Source organism: Bemisia tabaci, chromosome 8, assembly GCF_918797505.1.
Source record: "Bemisia tabaci chromosome 8, PGI_BMITA_v3".
NCBI classification, from domain to species: Eukaryota; Metazoa; Arthropoda; class Insecta; order Hemiptera; family Aleyrodidae; genus Bemisia; species Bemisia tabaci.
The window spans coordinates 37,873,956-37,892,266 of record NC_092800.1 but is presented as its reverse complement, the minus strand read 5'-3'; the positions used below and the strand labels follow the sequence as shown (position 1 = coordinate 37,892,266).

Below are 18,311 nucleotides of genomic sequence, written 5' to 3'. Positions count from 1 at the left end.
CATGCATTAAAATGGAGGTAAAACAGTGCTGCCAACTAGCAAAATAGCCACCGATTCACCTATCGTCCGAACCATACAAGATATTGAGGATACGTTAAGTAAGAACGTGCTGAACTTTTGGAATTGAGAAGTCTAATTGTCAGCTGCATGTGAAATGCTACAAGAGTCAGTAATTCAATCAATTAATACAATTTTTTCTTCAGAATAAATGGCATTTCTGCTAATAAACCTTTTCAATGGGGTTTATTTAACATACGAGTAGTTCCATTTGCTAAACACTGCTCTTTTTTTCGTAAGCATGCACGGCCGTTTAAGAAAAATATTTATTTTAAATGTGATTGATTTTCATTTAAATGGAACGTAATCATCACTAATTTTAAGTGCCTGCAGTGGGGACCTCGAAATAAGTGGACCTTTTGAAAAGACGCCCAAATCACTTCTCGTAAAATATCGAAAAATCGAAGAGGATTTTCTCGAAGTCCTCGGTGAACTCATTTTTGCACAGCTGTGAAGCACAATTTGATGCAATGGTTATTAGGTTCCTTCAAAAAACGAAAGGGAAATGCACAAGTTTGTTATTAAATTATTCGATGTGAATAAAAGTTCAAAAAATGCACCATAATTTATATCTATGTTTATTTACTGTTTGTCTGATTGGCAGAGAAGGTATCTCAGTTCGGTTTTTCTGTTTTGTGTAAAAAGGTATGTTGCGAATAAGCTAGTTTTGGTTTTATCTCTCATTCAAAAGCATAGGCATGTGCTGTAAAAGGCCAATTTTTTTTCATAGAGGTTTCCTATCGTAGACACTTTATCGATATGAAACGTAGAACCGCAGGTGGAAGTACAGCGCAACTTGGCAAAGCTGTTTTTCCTCCTGCGCGCGTTTAGCAGAGAGGAACCGAGCCACATCGATTATTGCCAATAACTGGGGAATTTAATTTTTTACAAGAGGACGTTTGTGCGGAATGCTTTGAAAATTATGAGGAATATGCTTCGCGCTATGGAGAAAATTCACTGTTTGCACAAAAATCCGCACAACCGCTCATGTAGAATTTTAAATTGCCCGATTAAATTTGGCAATAGCTGATGTGCCTCCTTCCTTTTTACTTAACACAGTGCAAATGTGCACAAAATAATAGATTCCTGCCAGTGGCGTGGCGTGCTTTGCAATATATCGATTGATTCGCCATTTAAACTTATGAAAAAAGATCGATTATCAGGGCGTTCGCAGCGAACACCTTAGTAATCGATTCTTTACTAGAGCTTCCAATGGCGCACGTACCGATAATCGATCCTTCACGCCACGCCACTGATTCCTGCCTCATCTAAATCGATATTTATAATGAATTTAAATGGAGGAAAAACTAAGTCATCAATTTTCGGTAACCTTCTCTGACAAAGAGTGGAACGCATACTCAAAAAATGCTTCCTTGATCAGTTTATTCTGCAGTTTCTATTCATTCATGCAGCTGCTCACATTCCGGACCCGGCGGCTCCTGCGGTTTCACCGTGAGTAAATATTGAATATGCGATGTATAAAGTCTGAGAACCAAACGGCAACATTGCTGTAAGTTCCGTCAAGCCAATGAATCACACCGAGTTATAATACATTGTCATCGGCTGCGCTCGGCCTACATTGACACAGGTCGATTCCCCGAAGAAAAAACCAAGAAGTCTCGGCAGGGGTTCCGTGCAACTTGGACTGCAAGTTTGCGTGAAAATGTGCGCTCTTTTTGGATGCTCGGTTGTTAAAGTTTGATTGAATAACTAAAAGTCATTGAAAACTTGTACTTGCCATGGTGAAGAATTTTAATTTACTCACTCGCGAACCAATCGATAGCTCCGCCGGCATTTCTTCGGCACGACATTTCTACCGGAAACGTTTGGCTTTAATTACTTCCTGTCATTTTCGAGCGGAAATTCTCGCTCCGATGGAATTCACGTTTTCTTCACCATGATTTTTCAGGACGCATGAAATGCAGACGATTTCCCCTATTTTCACTATCTTTTTACGTGTTTTAGGCAAATTTTGGGATGAAACGGGGGATGAGGGGGGGGGGACGGGTAAATGGTATTAAAAGAAGACGGAGTTTGCTTGAGGGCAGCAAACTTTTAAAAAATATTAAAAAATGTCCCTATTTAAAATAAAAATTGTCTAAAATAGTCGGGAAAAATATAATTTTCAAAATATAGAGGAGAGAAAATGTCCCCTTTGAAATCCCTCTCAAATGACGCCCCTATTAATATAATTTTTTGCCACTGATCCCCTATTAGTACTGAAAAAATCGCGTTCTCTGACAAAGAAAAGCCGTTAGTTTGTCAGTGTATGCCGTGTGCGTATGGGTAATACATGAACATTTCACAACACGCGCGCATACTGATACTTTTAATAGATCCTGCAATAACATTCGGTTCAAAAGAAATCACGATTTATCGTGGCCTTAGTTCTTACAAGCAAGACTAAGAAGTCATCTTGAGAAATATCATCAGTGTAACCTTTCATCGCATAAAATGAATCTTTTTTGAAGATGCGCTCGAATGAATGAAACTTGCATTATTTTGATACATATGATCATGGAATTTTGAAAGTAAAAATAAAAATAGAACAAACGCACAAGAATTATTTAATAAAATATATTTTCTTCCTTTTGTTTCAGATGGTGATCATGACAGTGGTGTTGATGAATCTACACAAAGGAAGGTAAGAAGCATTGCAAATTTGAATTCATATACGCGCTGAAAATCATACAAGAGAAAATTTTGCTCAAATTATTGAATTTTTGACATCATGCGCTCTTCAAAAAATTTCAAAAATCATTATATTTCATCCAAATTATGAGCCGCAAACGTCTGAAATATAGTACGACGTTTGAAAAAATATCAGATATCTGATCACCACTCCTGATAAAAAAATTTGTCGGGCGGTTATATTACTTTGTGATAAAATTCTACTAGTCTGCTGGTACCGAATTCTTCGTCTTTCAATCGAGGTTATCGTGGAAGAGGATTCCTTGAAACGAAAATATTAAACTTTACTAAATGAATGGATCACAATGCCCCCTTTTCTGCGTAATTTGCCCCTTGTGCTTTCATTTTATACCCCTCCCCGAATTTTTCTTCCAACTCTATCCCATTTTCCTGCATTAAAAAGACAGGCACAAATCTCTTTTTTTACACAATGAAACCATCTCTTTCAGGGCCGGATAGCAGCAAAATAGGGGGACAAATTTTGCATTTTTTTAAAATGTAGGTATAAAAAAAATCGGATTCAGAAAAAAATCAAACTAGATAAGGTGACAAAATCTCTCACTTCCTGAGAGTATGGTAATTTTTAATTTGGCCGTATTTCGGTGATATACAAGAGACAGCACCTTTACTTAGTCGAGTTAAGAGGGTTACCAAACACGCAATTTGGCCTGGAACGACGCGGCTTAGAAAGAAATGATGACGAGGACTTGAGATGAGAAGGAGAAGCTCTTGGCGCAGCGGTCGGCGTGAAACGCATAGCGCCTACATGACTGCATGAATACTTCACGCATTGCGCCGAACAAAGTGCGGTCAGTGCGGCACGACGGTGGAAGTTAAAATTATTAATCCACATTTATGTTCGTTCTTTCATAATTTTTTCGTTAATTTCTTATAAATGGCAGGCCTTGTCCACACAGAGATAGGTTTACAGAACTTAACTTTCGCGCAAAGAACTTTTGCTAGCAGTGTTGACAGGGCTTTCACAAAAAATGTATCCAACACGAGTAAACGCGTCTTGTGCACCCTTTCCCCTCCGGCATGTTCACTTGATGGTTTTCATTGATGTTTCAAAACGAATGAAAAGGAGGCGGCAAAATACATGCGGCCCATGGGCGGCAAGTAGGTAAATCCGGCCCCTTTTTTCAGTAGATGGATAAGGCGGACATCTTAAAACTTCAACGTTTACAATGCCACTCGTTACGAGTTCCTCAACGCTCGAAGTCATTTTCCGATTTATTTTTTGTCCCGTATGTGCAGTTTGAATGTGTTTTTAATCAAATGTTTTTCAGGATCAGTCTCGTTTTGAGAAAAACGGTTGGAGTATCTTAAATAACAAAAGGGCAATAAGCAATCCCCTTACAATTACACACGCACCCCTATCTAAAATTTTAATGTGAGGTTCTCTTCTTGGTGTTTTCACTTTAAAAAGCTTCCGATAATAAAAAAAATGGCAAAAATCGAAATGTGTTGCTCGTTTTCCGGACAGTGATAATTGGACGTATTTCTATCAAACGGAACTATGTGCATTATGACGTGAGCCCTGTTATGCACATATTCTTATAGGTCTCAGGGCTCATGTCTTAATGCATATAGTTCCGTTTGATAGAAATACGTCCAATTGGCCTATCGCGGTCTACTCCAAACTCATTGCAAACAACCAACCATCGCTAATTCTCTAGTCGGTTTTTTAAGGTAGAAACTTGTGGTATCTTAGACAACAGAACGTAACTACAATTCAACGTTCCACACATTTTCCAAGCAAATGTTCGAATATTCAGCAGGAAACTGTCGGAAAATCTGAACTGAAATTCCACTGATTTTTCTCCTGATCACAGGCAAAAATCATAAAAATGTTTTAAAAAACATTGTACTATCCTATTTCGATAAAATATTGAATTGATTCCGTGAGATGTACAATCTTGAAATGAAATTACGTTTTTTTGTCTGGGAAAGGAAAACAATTTGGAGGAAAAATTATGTTAAGAAATGTGATATTTATGAGCAAGTCTTCCGTTCTTGGCACAACAATTCCTATGAATAATTTATGCGTCCACTGTTTTACAGGATTTATCTACGAATGGCGACTTCAAATCGCCTCTTAAATCACCGACGAAGATCCCCGGATTAAAGAAATCGCCGTCTACGAGAACAGCACGAACGCCAACCAGGAGCAATCCGAAGACACCCGATGAGCCATCGGAATCACAGGAAAGGAAAAGTAATGCTTTTGCCTATACCTTAAAATTATTATTCTTAATACACGCCGGCCAATCACAGAGCGGCACACTTTTTCTGGAATACTTATGTACAAACATATTTGAGATGTCAACACTCTATAGCAATTTCACCGGGAAAAAACACATTGAATCTAGAGGCCAGACTCTTGAAAACATTGACAAGAAAATGGACTCTTGATTCAATCAGATTTAAGCTTAAATCAAAAGGAAATCCGCTCAAATTAAGAGGCTTGCTTCTTGATTTAAGCTTAAATCTGATTGAATCAAGAGTATTTTTTCTTGTCGATGTTTTTAAGAGTCTGGACTCTAGATACAATGTGTTTTTTTCCAGTGTTAGGTACTCTAATAAGAATAACCAAGAACTTGCAGGGACTAATTTGGATTTAAATTACAAAATTACATTTCAAATCTGGGCACGATACATTTATTTAGGTGTTTTTTACTTACATAGGTAGCTTAAAGCTACCTATATAAGTAGCCTACCCCCCCCCCCCTAAAAGCGCCATTCTACATTTAAAAAGTTCCGCCACCATTTTATTTTTTTACCGAGAAATTGTTTATTGAATCTGTTTGAAAATTTCACTTAATTTTATCGGCAGCATAAAGAAAATTCCGTGAAATTCTTGGACAGCTTCGTTGAAAAATTTCTCTGTAAAAAAAAAAATAAAATAGTGGCGGAAATTTTGAAACGTCGCATGGCGCTTGTGATGCTTTGGCCGCGGTAATCCAGGATTGCGCGAAAGGTCTAAGAAAACATATGAGGATTGCGCGGAAATTGCACAAGAATTGCGCGAATAGAAACCTTGACATCTGCTTCAAGCATGCGCAAATTTTCAATGAAGTTAATTTAAGGTAGAAGTTTGGCAAAACAGCAAACAGTTGGAAACTAAACGCATTTTTATGTTAACGCTAGTCTAGGTTAGTTTGTTGACAAGTCATCGATGTCTTACCCTCTGATGATAAATGAAGTGAAAAGGTTGAATAATGGTCGTGGGCATAAAGAACTTTCCTGACTTTTCTCGGAAAAAATATTTAATCGGGAGAAACAAGGCAACGTTGGAATGCTCATACGGCGTCGAAACACAACATGGGTCTTTTATAAGTTCTATTATTCGATGCCGCGATTATTCTTGCGCGAGCTCGAATAATCGCGCCAAACACAGTGCGGCAAGCGTTGAACGTATATCAGCGCCTTCAAGACTGTATGAATACTTCACGCATCGCGCCAAAGAGTGCGGCCAGCGCCGAGCCCATGTTAGCGCCTACATGACTGCGTGAATTCTTCTCGCATTGCGCCAAACGCAGTGCAGTCGGTCAGTTAGCGTGAAACGCATATTCTGCCGTGATAGCAAAGAGAGCAGTAAGTGCATGCTGAGATGAACCCCGAGACACACAAAAGCATGTGCTTACCATGGCTCATACAGAAATGCAATTACTGCTCTCTTCGCTATCACAAGCAGTATTTACTTTTATTTGAGATTATTCAGGTAAAGTTGCGGAAACTTTGCAGGAAAACTGTGTGTAGCTAATTAAAAACATTTATTAAAAAATGTGTTATTTTTAAAACATTTATTTATTAAATAGGTATACATGTTTTCAAAACATCTATTAAAATGTAAATGAAAACATTTATTTAAACGTTTACATTTATTAAAACGTACAAGTGACGCAACGTTGCCATCAGAGATAAATACACGCTTCCTTTTGGGTATTGGGTTTTGATAATGAGTTACGGCCGAGGAAGATCGACAACGGAGACGGTTTCGTTGCCGCTGACGTCACTGACGCTTTATAATTCCCATTCATTCTTACGGTCCTCAACTAACGAGCACACCCCTAATTTCTCATCTGCCCTGATTCCGTTTGGCAGAAATACGTCCATTTGACCAAAATAGTTGAGCAATTTATTGGTTTCGCAATATCAAATCAACGTAATTTGCCAAAACTCGTCTAGGAAAGTGCTCATCTCAATATTCATCGGTCATCATCAGGCGAATTTTTTTTAAAATTTTTGTTCAACAAGTTGCTCATCAACCATTATTACGTGAAAAGTAGCGTTGATCTCCGATTTTCACTTTTACCTCATTTGATTGCTCTCATATTGCTTAGATTGTAAGTGAAGAGCTTCTAAGTTTAAAATCTCTGATTTTTCCTTACATCCACTAAATTTTGTTGTTGTTTTTACAGAAGTGCCAATGAACAAAATCCAAGTAGGGGCAGCGCCGTCGCCCAATTTAAAAACAGTTACAAGTAAAATTGGTTCTCTACAAAATGCAAGCTATAAACCAGGAGGTGGGAAAGTCAAAATCGAATCAAAGAAACTAGACTGGAAAGCTGCCCCTAGAATAGCGGCGAAAAATGAAACTTACCAGCCGAGTGGTGGTGAAAAAAAGGTTAGTTTAACTCACGTTATATTTGAATTTTAGTCTGCCTTTCGTACATGTATAATACAGGGTGATCCAAAAGTCTCTTCCACCCGCTTTAACTTTTTACCTAATTGAGGTAAAAACTCATTTGACATCATGCGTCCGTTGCTCTCTCAAGGGGGCCTCCCTGAGAATTTTAGGTGGGCCAAAAAATAACTCTCTTTGACTTAAGAACATCCCCCAAGTTTCAAATCTTTACCTCAATTAGGTAAAGAGTTAGAGGGGATGGAAGGGACTTTTGGATCACCCTGTATGTATATAGAAACGGAAATAAGTATTCAGACTTTTTTATGATATTTTTCAAATATTAAGCAATCAGCAAATGCACCCTCAATGGATTTCCTAAAAGTTACCCTATTCAAAAAAAGGAAATTATTTTTAAAATACACCTTTTATCTTACAGTTTTCATCAGAAAAATTAGGCTCTTGAGAAGCACTAAAGAATTATCTGTAAACCCCTAAACCGTAGCATTGCATCCCGATGTGAAATACGAGTAAGAATCATAATTCGAGTCAAAACTTTTTGATAAAATGAGTTCACGATGAATATTTTCGAATATTTTATGCAATTTTTGCGTAATAATCCGGCAAGTCGGTACGAACATGGCGGATTACAATTCTGGAAAGCATTTCATGAAAACAACATGTTTTGAACTATTAACATCAAATTGTCACACATTAAACGAGCCTTCGGGAAAGGTTGGACATGATTTTTTTAAGTAAAACATCGAATTAACATGTTTACTTTGACAATAAATACATTTTGAGGGGAAATACCCGTGGAAAATGTTACGAGGAAACCGATGGAGCCACGTTTAAACCTCGATCTGTTTCATTTTTACGGAAGGTATATGTAAATTTTTAAGGTTTCCACGTGATGTCGACTCGCACCGTGCACCATAAACTCTAGTTTGTTTTCACAAATTCAGGCCGTTCTCGTCCATAAGAGTTTGCGAAACTCCGCTATGATCTGGTAACGGCAAGCAAGTTTTGAGGCTCTGTGAACTACAATGTTCCTTTTCCAGTGGAGTGCTATTAATCGACGGTGAAACTACTGGACCGCGTATCTCGCTTTACGACGTTGCAACACCTCCTGTCAACTTTATTTTCTTTAAATGGAATACTACTAATCATCAATTCTTGAATACTTCCGTGATTTGTCATCTCTGTGTGAAGAAAACTCTGTGAAAACTTCAAGGATTAATATGGATTTGTTCTCTTTTAATAAAATAAAAAGAGAGCGGAGGTGTTTTAACATCTTACACAACTTACGATTGGTACTCACAGTCGTTCCCAGTAAAATTCAGCAGTAAGCGTCTTTGGGATTAGATACTTCGAATATTGATAACAGTGATTGTCCTTTTACAGCAAAGTAAAAACAACTGAGTGATGGGCTAAAATTTTTTTGTCCAACTGAGCCCTCTTTTAAGCCTTGTTGCTGGATGTTTTTTCCGTATCTAGATTTTATTGAAATTTTATAGTTCTAGTTCTGATATAGCCCCTAGTCCTCCAAAGAGGAACTACTTGAGGACCGAGTAAATCACACTGAAACTCGAGGTTAAAATGCTTTCGAGACAGAGATTTTTTGCAATGTGGAAGTCATCAGCCCCTCCCTCCTCCGTCATCACTCTTCTCATGCGTTACTCGTAACTACTAATATTGTATATTTTTCAGATTCAGCAGCAAAAACTACAATGGAACGCGAAATCTAAAATAGGATCCCTAGAAAATGCGACTTACAAACCAGGTGGAGGAGACAAAAAAATAGAAACGATAAAGCTAGACTTCAAGGACAAGGCGAAACCCAAGATAGGATCCAAAGAAAACGTGAAGCATATTCCAGGAGGAGGTACTGTCAAGGTAATTATCTGAAAATTTCCTCTGATCAGTCAATCTAAAATCACCTGAATGGTGCTTATGGTGCAGAGATGAGTAAGTAATGTAACTGCCGAGCATGCGAACTGGCATTTCTAAGTATGCTTAGTTCAGTGACGAGGCGTGAATGATCGATTATCGATATTTCTCCATTTGGAGCTATGGTAAAGAATCGATTATTACGGTATTCGCTGCGAACACCCTGTCTATCGATCGATTCCCATAGGTTTAAATGGCAAATCAATCGATATATCGCAAAGCACGCCATGACACTGGCTTAGTTGATCCTAACGGAAGCGACGCAACAAGAGAATTTCGATTACTGGAAAAATGATCAAAAAAATCGATGTGGCACTTTTTTTTTGTCAGAGAAAAAAATATTGTTGAGGTAAATTAATTTTGTTCTCCTGTAGGGGGTTTTTCCGATTTTATTCGGGCGAAGTTTCTTAAAAGAAACAAAAAACGGTCAATAACAGTTTTATATGAAAAATTTATTTAGCTAAGTAAAGAAAAACCTTGCCTTTTTACCCCCCAAAAAATTGTTTAAAAAAAAGAAAAGTTTTTTGACCATTTTATTGGTGATCCTAATTTTCAACAACCATTCCTTCAGTCGATCTCCTAAGCTTGTGAATGCAACACATCACATAATACTCATAGCGGAATGATGTCATGATCGCCAAAATCCGTTCTCTGCTAGACAACATTATCTATTGTAGTTTTTAGACTTCCGCCCATTAAATATGCTACAGTTAGTTGCTACGTTGTATGACTAGCTTGGGCCTGTTGCATGCAAGAAATACAGCCACGTGAATAGACTTTTAACAGGTTAAATGACACAAAAATTACGATGGTCACATTAAAAAAGTCTGAAATACATTCCTTACTGCGCAATTTGCGTTGTTAGGAACGCGCTTTTTCAAATTTCCCGCGTTTGGGGGCAGTTTTTTAATCACCGGAAACGATAGCAAAAAGCGGGCTCGGTGATTTCCGGAAGATGCCGAGTCGTCGTTGTTGTTGTTGTTATTTTTCCTTCAGTTTGTTTACAAACCCAACGTGATCTCTTATAGTGGTCCATTTACGCTTTATGCGGTAACCAAATCGATCAACTTTTCAATATCCAACGCAATCCTTCTACATTTCATTTCACGATATCACGAGCTCAGATTTTTAGGTTATGTTGTCAATTTTATGTTGACCGGAAATAGCCGCGAGTTGCCGTTAGAAAACTGCCCCAGACGCGGGAAATTTGAAAAAGCGCGTTCCTAACAACGCAAATTGTGCAGTAAGGAGTGTATTTCAGACTTTTTTAATGTGACCATCGTAATTTTTGTGTCATTTAACTTATAAATAGTCTATTCGCACGGTTGTATCTCTTGCTTGCAACAGGCCCATTGAGTAAATGCTTTCTATTAATTCGTCGTTTTTCAAACGAAGGATCGTAACTTCATTCCAAGAATACAGAATGAACTCAAACATTCCAATTTTCAGCAAGAAATGATCGAGCGATTTCATCCATCATTTTGCTGGTTTTCGCATGCAAACAGGCTAAAATGGACCGCGTTTAACAGAGAGGAAACAAGCCATATCAGCTATTGCCAAATTTAACTGGGCATTTAATTTTTTACGGGAAGAAACGTTTGTGCGGATTCCTTTGAAAGTTTTAAGGAATTTGCTTTGTATTATGGAAAAAATTTACTGAAATATGTTCAGAAATCCGCACAACCGTTTTCATGTATAAAATTAAATTTCCCAATTTAATTTGGCAATAGCTGATGTGCAGTGGCGTGGCGTACTTTGCGATATATCGATTGGTCATTTAAACCTATGGAAAAGGATCGATTAACAGGGCGTTCGCAGCGAACACCTTAATAATCGATTCTTTACCACGGATTCAAATGGGGAAATATCGATAATTGATCACTCACGCCACGCCACTGCTGATGTGGCTTGGTTCCTTTTTGATGGACGCGGTCACAAAGTAACTACGTTCTGTCGTTTGAAAAGCAACGGATCGCGGTTTAGTCCATTCCATGAGCCTTTGCATCTTCATCTCAGTATAGGTCACTTTGCATGTCTACCTCTAGATAATCATGATTTGATCATGCTGTAACAAGCGTTCAATACATCACGTAAAATATGATTACGTACAAAGAAGAAGGAGCCAACATACGATGCACACTACGCTGAAGAACAAAGCCATAAGCCTTGCTTTACATAAGCATCGTTACTTGAAACATTTTGTGATTTTGAGGGGCTCATATCCTAGTTTCTCTGTGTTAAAATTGGTCCAACCCAGCTTCTTAAACACTTCAAAAGAAGCCCCTGGTAAAAATTGGCAGTAGAATCTGTGTTCCAAAATACCGTAGACCTACAGCTGACTGTAAGATTTCCAATAGCTTCTATAGCCGGCTACACAATTTCTTATAGCCTTTTATAGCCGATGGCGATTAAGCAACAGCCAGCGGATGAAGTGTATGCTAAACGTTACTAATTACGGATGCTAGGACTTCGTGAGTTTTTTTAATACTGCTCTCTTTATGGGCCGTAGTATCTTGATTTATTTTGCGAGGAAAGATTCGTACTTTTGATGGATGCTTGCCATTACTATAATATATTAGAGCGCCTTCAGTTTCGTATGATACTGTGCAATACCTCTGGTGTGAAATAGTTGCTTCAAGCGCCGTGGCAGGCGAGCAGCCAGCGCGAAACAAGCATTGACGTCTACAAACCTAACAGGAATACTTCACGCGTTGCGCAATGCGTGAAGTATCCCTGTTAGGTTTGTAGGCGCCAGTGCGTCGCCGCTCCGCTTTGTGTTAGGATCTAATATTTAATCTGGTGGAGTCACCGTTATTCAACTCATGATTTTGAAATTTTTGCACATCCTGTATGGATTATTCTCATTTTAACTGATGGAAAAAAAATATGTATTACAGGAAAATATAATGTGTTTTGTAAATATTAAGGTGGCTCCGTATCAAACTTAATGATTTCCAAAGCACACGAATTTCTACAAAATTTCTTATGGCCTTTTATAATCGATGGCAAAAAAGCAACAGCCGGGCGATAAAGTGTAAAGCCCGGCGATAGGAACTATAGCCCAGCTGCATAATTTTTTATCGCTTCCTATAGCCCGGCCGTATGATTTTCTATATGATTTCCTGTAGCCTTTTTTAGCCGGCCATAAGAATTCATATGGCATTTTGAAACGCAGAACCTATCGCCAATTTTTACCAGGGGCGCAAAAAGCCTCTTATATAAATTTTCCATTCGCACAACACTGGAGAGAATTGAGATAAAGTTGCAATGTATGCAATAAAACACAATTTTTCCATTATTTGATTGATAAATGCTGGATTTTAAACAGTCGGCAAAATGATTTCTATGCGTCAAGAAGGTAGACGTTTCTCGATGCAAAGAAAAATTGTGATTCATTTCCATTTTACCGGAGTAAATTTCAACAAGCGAAGCCCCTTCAATCAATAGATAGGCAACATACACAACACCCTGATGCAGAAACAATCATTTTGTCATTACTAGCAACGCAATGTAATGCGGTCTGTGCTACTCAAAAGTCATCTGCATTATGCATGTTTTTCTGATTTTTTTGCATTTTCTCAGAATACTGTCATCTATTATTTTGTCTCTTGATATTTTACTTTTGTTGAATGCTTTTGAATATTAACCTTATTACTTAATTGCTGGATCATCTATTTGAATGCAGAATCTTAGAGCGTCGAGATCTCGGTCTAGGCCACGTAATGGCCCTCAAGTGAGTAAATCAAAGATTTTCCATCCAGCACATTGGGTGACATCTTATATCACCGTGTGAAGTAGTTTTTCCTCGCTTTTCTCACTTCCCACAGTAGGGAATTTCTTGAAATTAAATTGACTTTTTAGCGTGTCAGGAAATCGTCTCTGGATGGTTGCAGCTCAGACTTATGAAACATTGTATTGAAAAAAAAATTTAAAATTCTACATCGAGGAGAAAATAATTTTATAGAGCAACCGAAAATATACGGAGATCATAGTTATCCATGGCAAACCATTCATACCACGTGGTGGGGTACGATTCCTTGACACGCATGAACGACCATTTCAACGGTGTAAGTCGGCAATCACTTAACTCGTTTGCGGTTTCTAAAAATCTCCGCCTGTATGTTATTTCTTAAAGGAGAACAGACTGAAATCATTCCTTGAAGTTTTTGCAGAATTTTCCTCGCACAGACAAGAAAAATCATGGTAGTTTTAAAGAATTGATGTTGAGTAGTTTTCCGTTTAAAAAATAAAGTATGACAGGAAGTCTGCGACGTCGCAAACCGAGTCATGTGATTGCAGACTTACACCGTCGATTTGCCACAGCAACTGACTATTTTTTAACGTGACGGTACTCCTTCAATTTTCAGAAGTAATCATATTCAAAGTACATAAATTTATTCGATTTTTGCACGCTGTTTTGACTTAGCATCCCGTAATTTGTATACGACCTTCAAAAATTGTCAGCCAGGAAAGACAAACTAAAATGTTCAATTTACAGATCACTAAGGCCTAAACCAGAGGCCAAAATAGTCAGTTTCTCGGAAAGGGGACCGATTGCGAAACATTTTTCATCAATCGAAGGATGAAGAATCCAAAGACACAAACAGGCTCAAAGTTCCTATTTGCGGGAAAAGTTAATTTCCCGCATAAGTTTCTGGCGCGGGGGTTTCAAGTTTTCAGGACTAAATTCCTTGGCTGCGCCACTGGATTGAGAAATTAGTAAACCTGTTTCTCTTATAAAGTTTACCACGACGTAGTTTTTCCCACGCTTGCACGTTCCTATCTCATCCTCGCTTCAGTATTAGTTGGCATGAAGTTTTGAGTAAACATGTATGTTCATGATGTTATGATGTTATTTCAGTACATGTATGAAAGTTTCGATGAAGAATACGATACTGATCATTGTCATGTCTACAGAGATGACTGCGTTTGAGTGAAGAACTAGAGGGAAGCGATCAGACTTAAATTCGTTCTGCATGTTCACCCAGTGCAGCAATCATCAGACACTGAAGTTTTTGGATTAAATCCTTGATAAACATTATCTAGTCCTTGAGACTAAATCCATCGGCATCCTTGAGCAAATCGGAAGCTAGAATTTTAAGTGAACTACATTTTGGAATAAAGAGCCGCTATCTCTGCCTTGCTTTCAAAACAACCTACGTTCCATCAGTTTTGCTGCGCAGGTATAGATATTCTTATGAATTAGTCAGAAACAGTGGTTCCTGATTGCAAAATTTAGTTCACTTTGAAAATTCCAGCTAATTTTGTGCGACATTCAACAACCACTATGACTATAGGCCTCCAAAGCCTTGACTTTCCTATAACGTTTGAGAAAAAAGTATATGGAGAAAGTATTTGATCACTCGTTTAAGGCATAAACGTTTTTCGTCATTCTAAAAACTTTAAAGATATTCAAATAGTATGAGCATACCGAGATTTAAACACTAGGATAATGTGGTGAGGATAAACAATTTCTTGAGTGTAATATTCCTTTTTTAGACCTTCAAAAACAGTCTTGGTGTTTGCAATTAGGTACAAATTGTGCAGGCAGAGGAGAGATATTGTTTCATATATTCCCCGAAAGTGTCATTTTTGTTATCAAGATGATGATCAAAGATGGCTGGATGGGATGACTTACGGCTTTTGCAACCTTAAACATATGATGTAGATACCGGTAAAAAGTATCATTACGACTCCTTGATGGAAAGACCCCCAAAAGAATTTGATGACTTCATAATTTGGAGCAGATACTTACCCCAACGTCGAGAATTTGAAAAATCACTTGCAATACTGGTCCTTATTAATTTTTAAATAAAATTCAATATAAATTAACGATAGAAAGTGATAAAACAAATGGACCAGTCCTCTCTGAAGAGAATCATTATAGAAGGGTTGAATAGGAAAGGCAAATCATAAACAAAGACATTCAATGGTACAGATATGAATACTCCAGAAAAACCAGTAGTATGGAAAGAGTTCGAAAATTATGGTCTAAACAAAACACTGTCTTTTGTAAATTTAGCCTTTCACAAAATAGATGAATGTTCATCAATACAAACATGGGAAAATGAAAAAAAATTTTCACAGCTTTTCAAAATGTATTCTTTTGATGACAAACAACACTCGATGAAATTGTGATAAAATGGACAAATTAATAACACTGATCGATCTATAACTGTCATTGATTCATTAAAATGTATGATTATGAAATATTATGTAAAGTAATAACCTTAGTGAATATCCCCTTTCATTGCCAGTAGTCATCACTTTCAGCACAGTGGCGAGGAGTGAGCGATCGATTATCGATATTTTCCCATTTGAAGCTATGGTAAAAACTCGATCATGAAGGTGTTCGTTACGAACACTCTATTCATCGATACTTTTCTGTAGGTTTAAATGGCAGATCAATCGATAAATCGCAAAGCACGCCAAGCCACTGTTCCAGCACTAATATAAGTACCTCACGCTTTTATGGATTCATACAGCTCTCAAAAGTGTAAAATTTGCAATAAAGATCTACACTTGTTCGTTTTCATTCTTTCAAACTGAACGGAAAACATTAAATTGTTACACAAGTTTATTTCAAATCCGACAAAAGGTGACCGCCAGGAGATCCACATGACATTCCCAAATTAATGAATATAAAGTCTAAACAAATTTGCTAAACTTTCAAACTAAAAAAAAAGGCAAATTTCCATTAAAATTCAATATCACTTGATAATGAACTGTCTCAGGGAAGTATGAATTTCTGAATGCAACAAAACGAGTTATACGCTCACACCTATAAGTCTGTGTTTTGGAAAGTAAAGGGAGTAAAGTTTCAGCTAGCATCGTAGCAAGTAAAATTTGGAGGTCAATTTTCATGACCTGACAGATGCGTGGTCACAAGAAAACAAAGCAATTAAATACCACAGAATCTTCCAAACGAAGCTTTTGTGTGATAAAAAGGGATGTTGTGACATGGATTATCTTTCTAAAGAATTCTACTGCCATAGTCACGCACCCAAAAACCACAAGATTCCGTGCGCAACTATTCAAGCTCTTAAGTGATGCTCGTGGTATCATACGAAATTGAAGGAGATTTTTCACTCTTCCCAATAAATGGAACTCATTTTTGCCTGTGCGTGAAAAAAACAGTAAACGATAGCAGTAAATGATGCACGATAGCACAACACAGTGAATGAGGGTCCATGTGTGCTGACATTTTTTTAGAGTATAGACACTGATTCTGTAATCGGGCCACTGTCACTTATGCCCCACAATACAAGCGCATATTTCTTCATAAAAATTTCACGTAAAACACGATAAGCACGTTGAAATTTCCGAAAAAGATAAATTATTATTATAAATTAGTGAGAAATGCTTTTCTTAACCGATTCAATATTCAAATCAAACGCCTCCATAGACTAATTCACACAGAATTTAGGAGTCAAATCATGTAATTGCTGAACTCAATCCGCGGTAGTCTTTGAGGTGATTATTCTTTCAAAGCTTCGGTTATTTACTGTCGGTTCACAATATCTATGCACAGAAAAACAAAACAAAAAAAGACGTTTGTAATACAGAGGTGTGTTTTTTTCTGAGCTGATGCTTTTGGTTTTTTTTTTCAATTTTGATCTGATTTGATTTCTGACCGAGCAGTTAAAAATTTGAATTCACGGATTCCAGAGTAAACTAAAAACGCCCATGGCGAGTTTGTGTGTTATTTTAGGTTTCTATTAGTTTTTTTCGTGTTCTGCGTGAAATTTCTTGATTTAATGTGTCTTACAGTGATTCAATTCTGTTCTTGTTTGGTCGTTTTTGCATTTCTTCCATTTTCAAAATAGATCACACACAAAATTTTGATTTTTTCATTATTGATACTTTAACGACCTGCCTCGGCCTTCCTTTGCCAAATGGATGGTTAGATTCTTATTTAAGTAGTTTTATTTAAGTATTTATTTTTTTGCTGTTTTCTTGTAAGCCACGTGTTAGGAAAATTAACCTCAAAGTATTACATGCATTGTCGCTAACTGCAAAAATAATAGTTTCGTTGCGCTACATAGTCTCATGAGCGTGTCTTGGTGATAAGAGTTCACAGTTAAGAAAAAAATAGAAAAGTATTCCCGACCACCGATTCTCTTCATTTATGACGCTATCTTTTTTTTTAAAAAAATTCGGTGGTCGAAGTTATTTATGATGATGTATTCGGCAGGGTATTTTGGTTCTTGTATTCCTCATACACTGACGTCATGTGAGATGATACATTCCGCGATCCCTTTTTTTTTGCTCTTGTGAATCAATAATATCCACACTTGGACTTGTTGCCTTCTGGCAGCAAAATGGCACCAAGTTTTCAATAATATGCGGCTTCAGTTCACTAAAAATTTTAAGTTAATGAATGACCAGGAGTATGGCGCCGCGTCCATTTTTTAGAAGTGCCTTCAATTCATGAACATACCACAAGAGAGACCACATACGAAAAATGGATAGTAAGTTACGTTGTCATTGCGTATGATTGCAGCCGTTCTTCCAAATATCATGGGAAATAATGATGGCAGTAATCAAGTTGAGAAATAGAGGCTTTGTTGACAGAAAAGTCACATAGTCATCCAATATTAATTCAGCTCGGAACAAGTCCAAAAATACTATTTCTTGAGTGTTTTTTATGCGTTAGAGAGAATAAACTTGTGACTTTATTTACTTTCCGTTCCTCCAGGAAGCGCTAAGTGATGTGAGACACAATTCCTACTCTATCTCCAGTTTTGCAAAAACCATGACCACCCCAATTCGAATTTGCCAATTTTCAACGTGGTGTCATGTCTTATAAACAATGAAGTAGCAGTTATCTTTTCATATCACATCAGCTGGGTTTGATAACTGACTTAAAGTTAATAACACAAGATGTGAAGTTGCTCCTAGAATTCATATATGAAGAATTCATGTCTGGGATTATCGTAAAAAAAAACATTGAACGGAAAAAAAATGCATTTGAAAATAAGTCTAC

General features: G+C 37.3%; 1 protein-coding gene across 1 annotated transcript in view; it reads left to right on the top strand.

Moving 5' to 3' along the window:
• tau (microtubule-associated protein tau) overlaps window positions 1–18,311 on the top strand; it is a 31,330-nt gene that overhangs the window by 1,470 nt on the left and 11,549 nt on the right. The window contains exons 2-6 of the mRNA XM_019046616.2: window positions 2,658–2,701; window positions 4,813–4,966; window positions 7,173–7,378; window positions 9,086–9,271; window positions 13,011–13,058. Coding sequence (XP_018902161.2) covers window positions 2,658–2,701; window positions 4,813–4,966; window positions 7,173–7,378; window positions 9,086–9,271; window positions 13,011–13,058 — 638 coding nt within the window. The remainder of the gene's footprint in view (window positions 1–2,657; window positions 2,702–4,812; window positions 4,967–7,172; window positions 7,379–9,085; window positions 9,272–13,010; window positions 13,059–18,311) is intronic.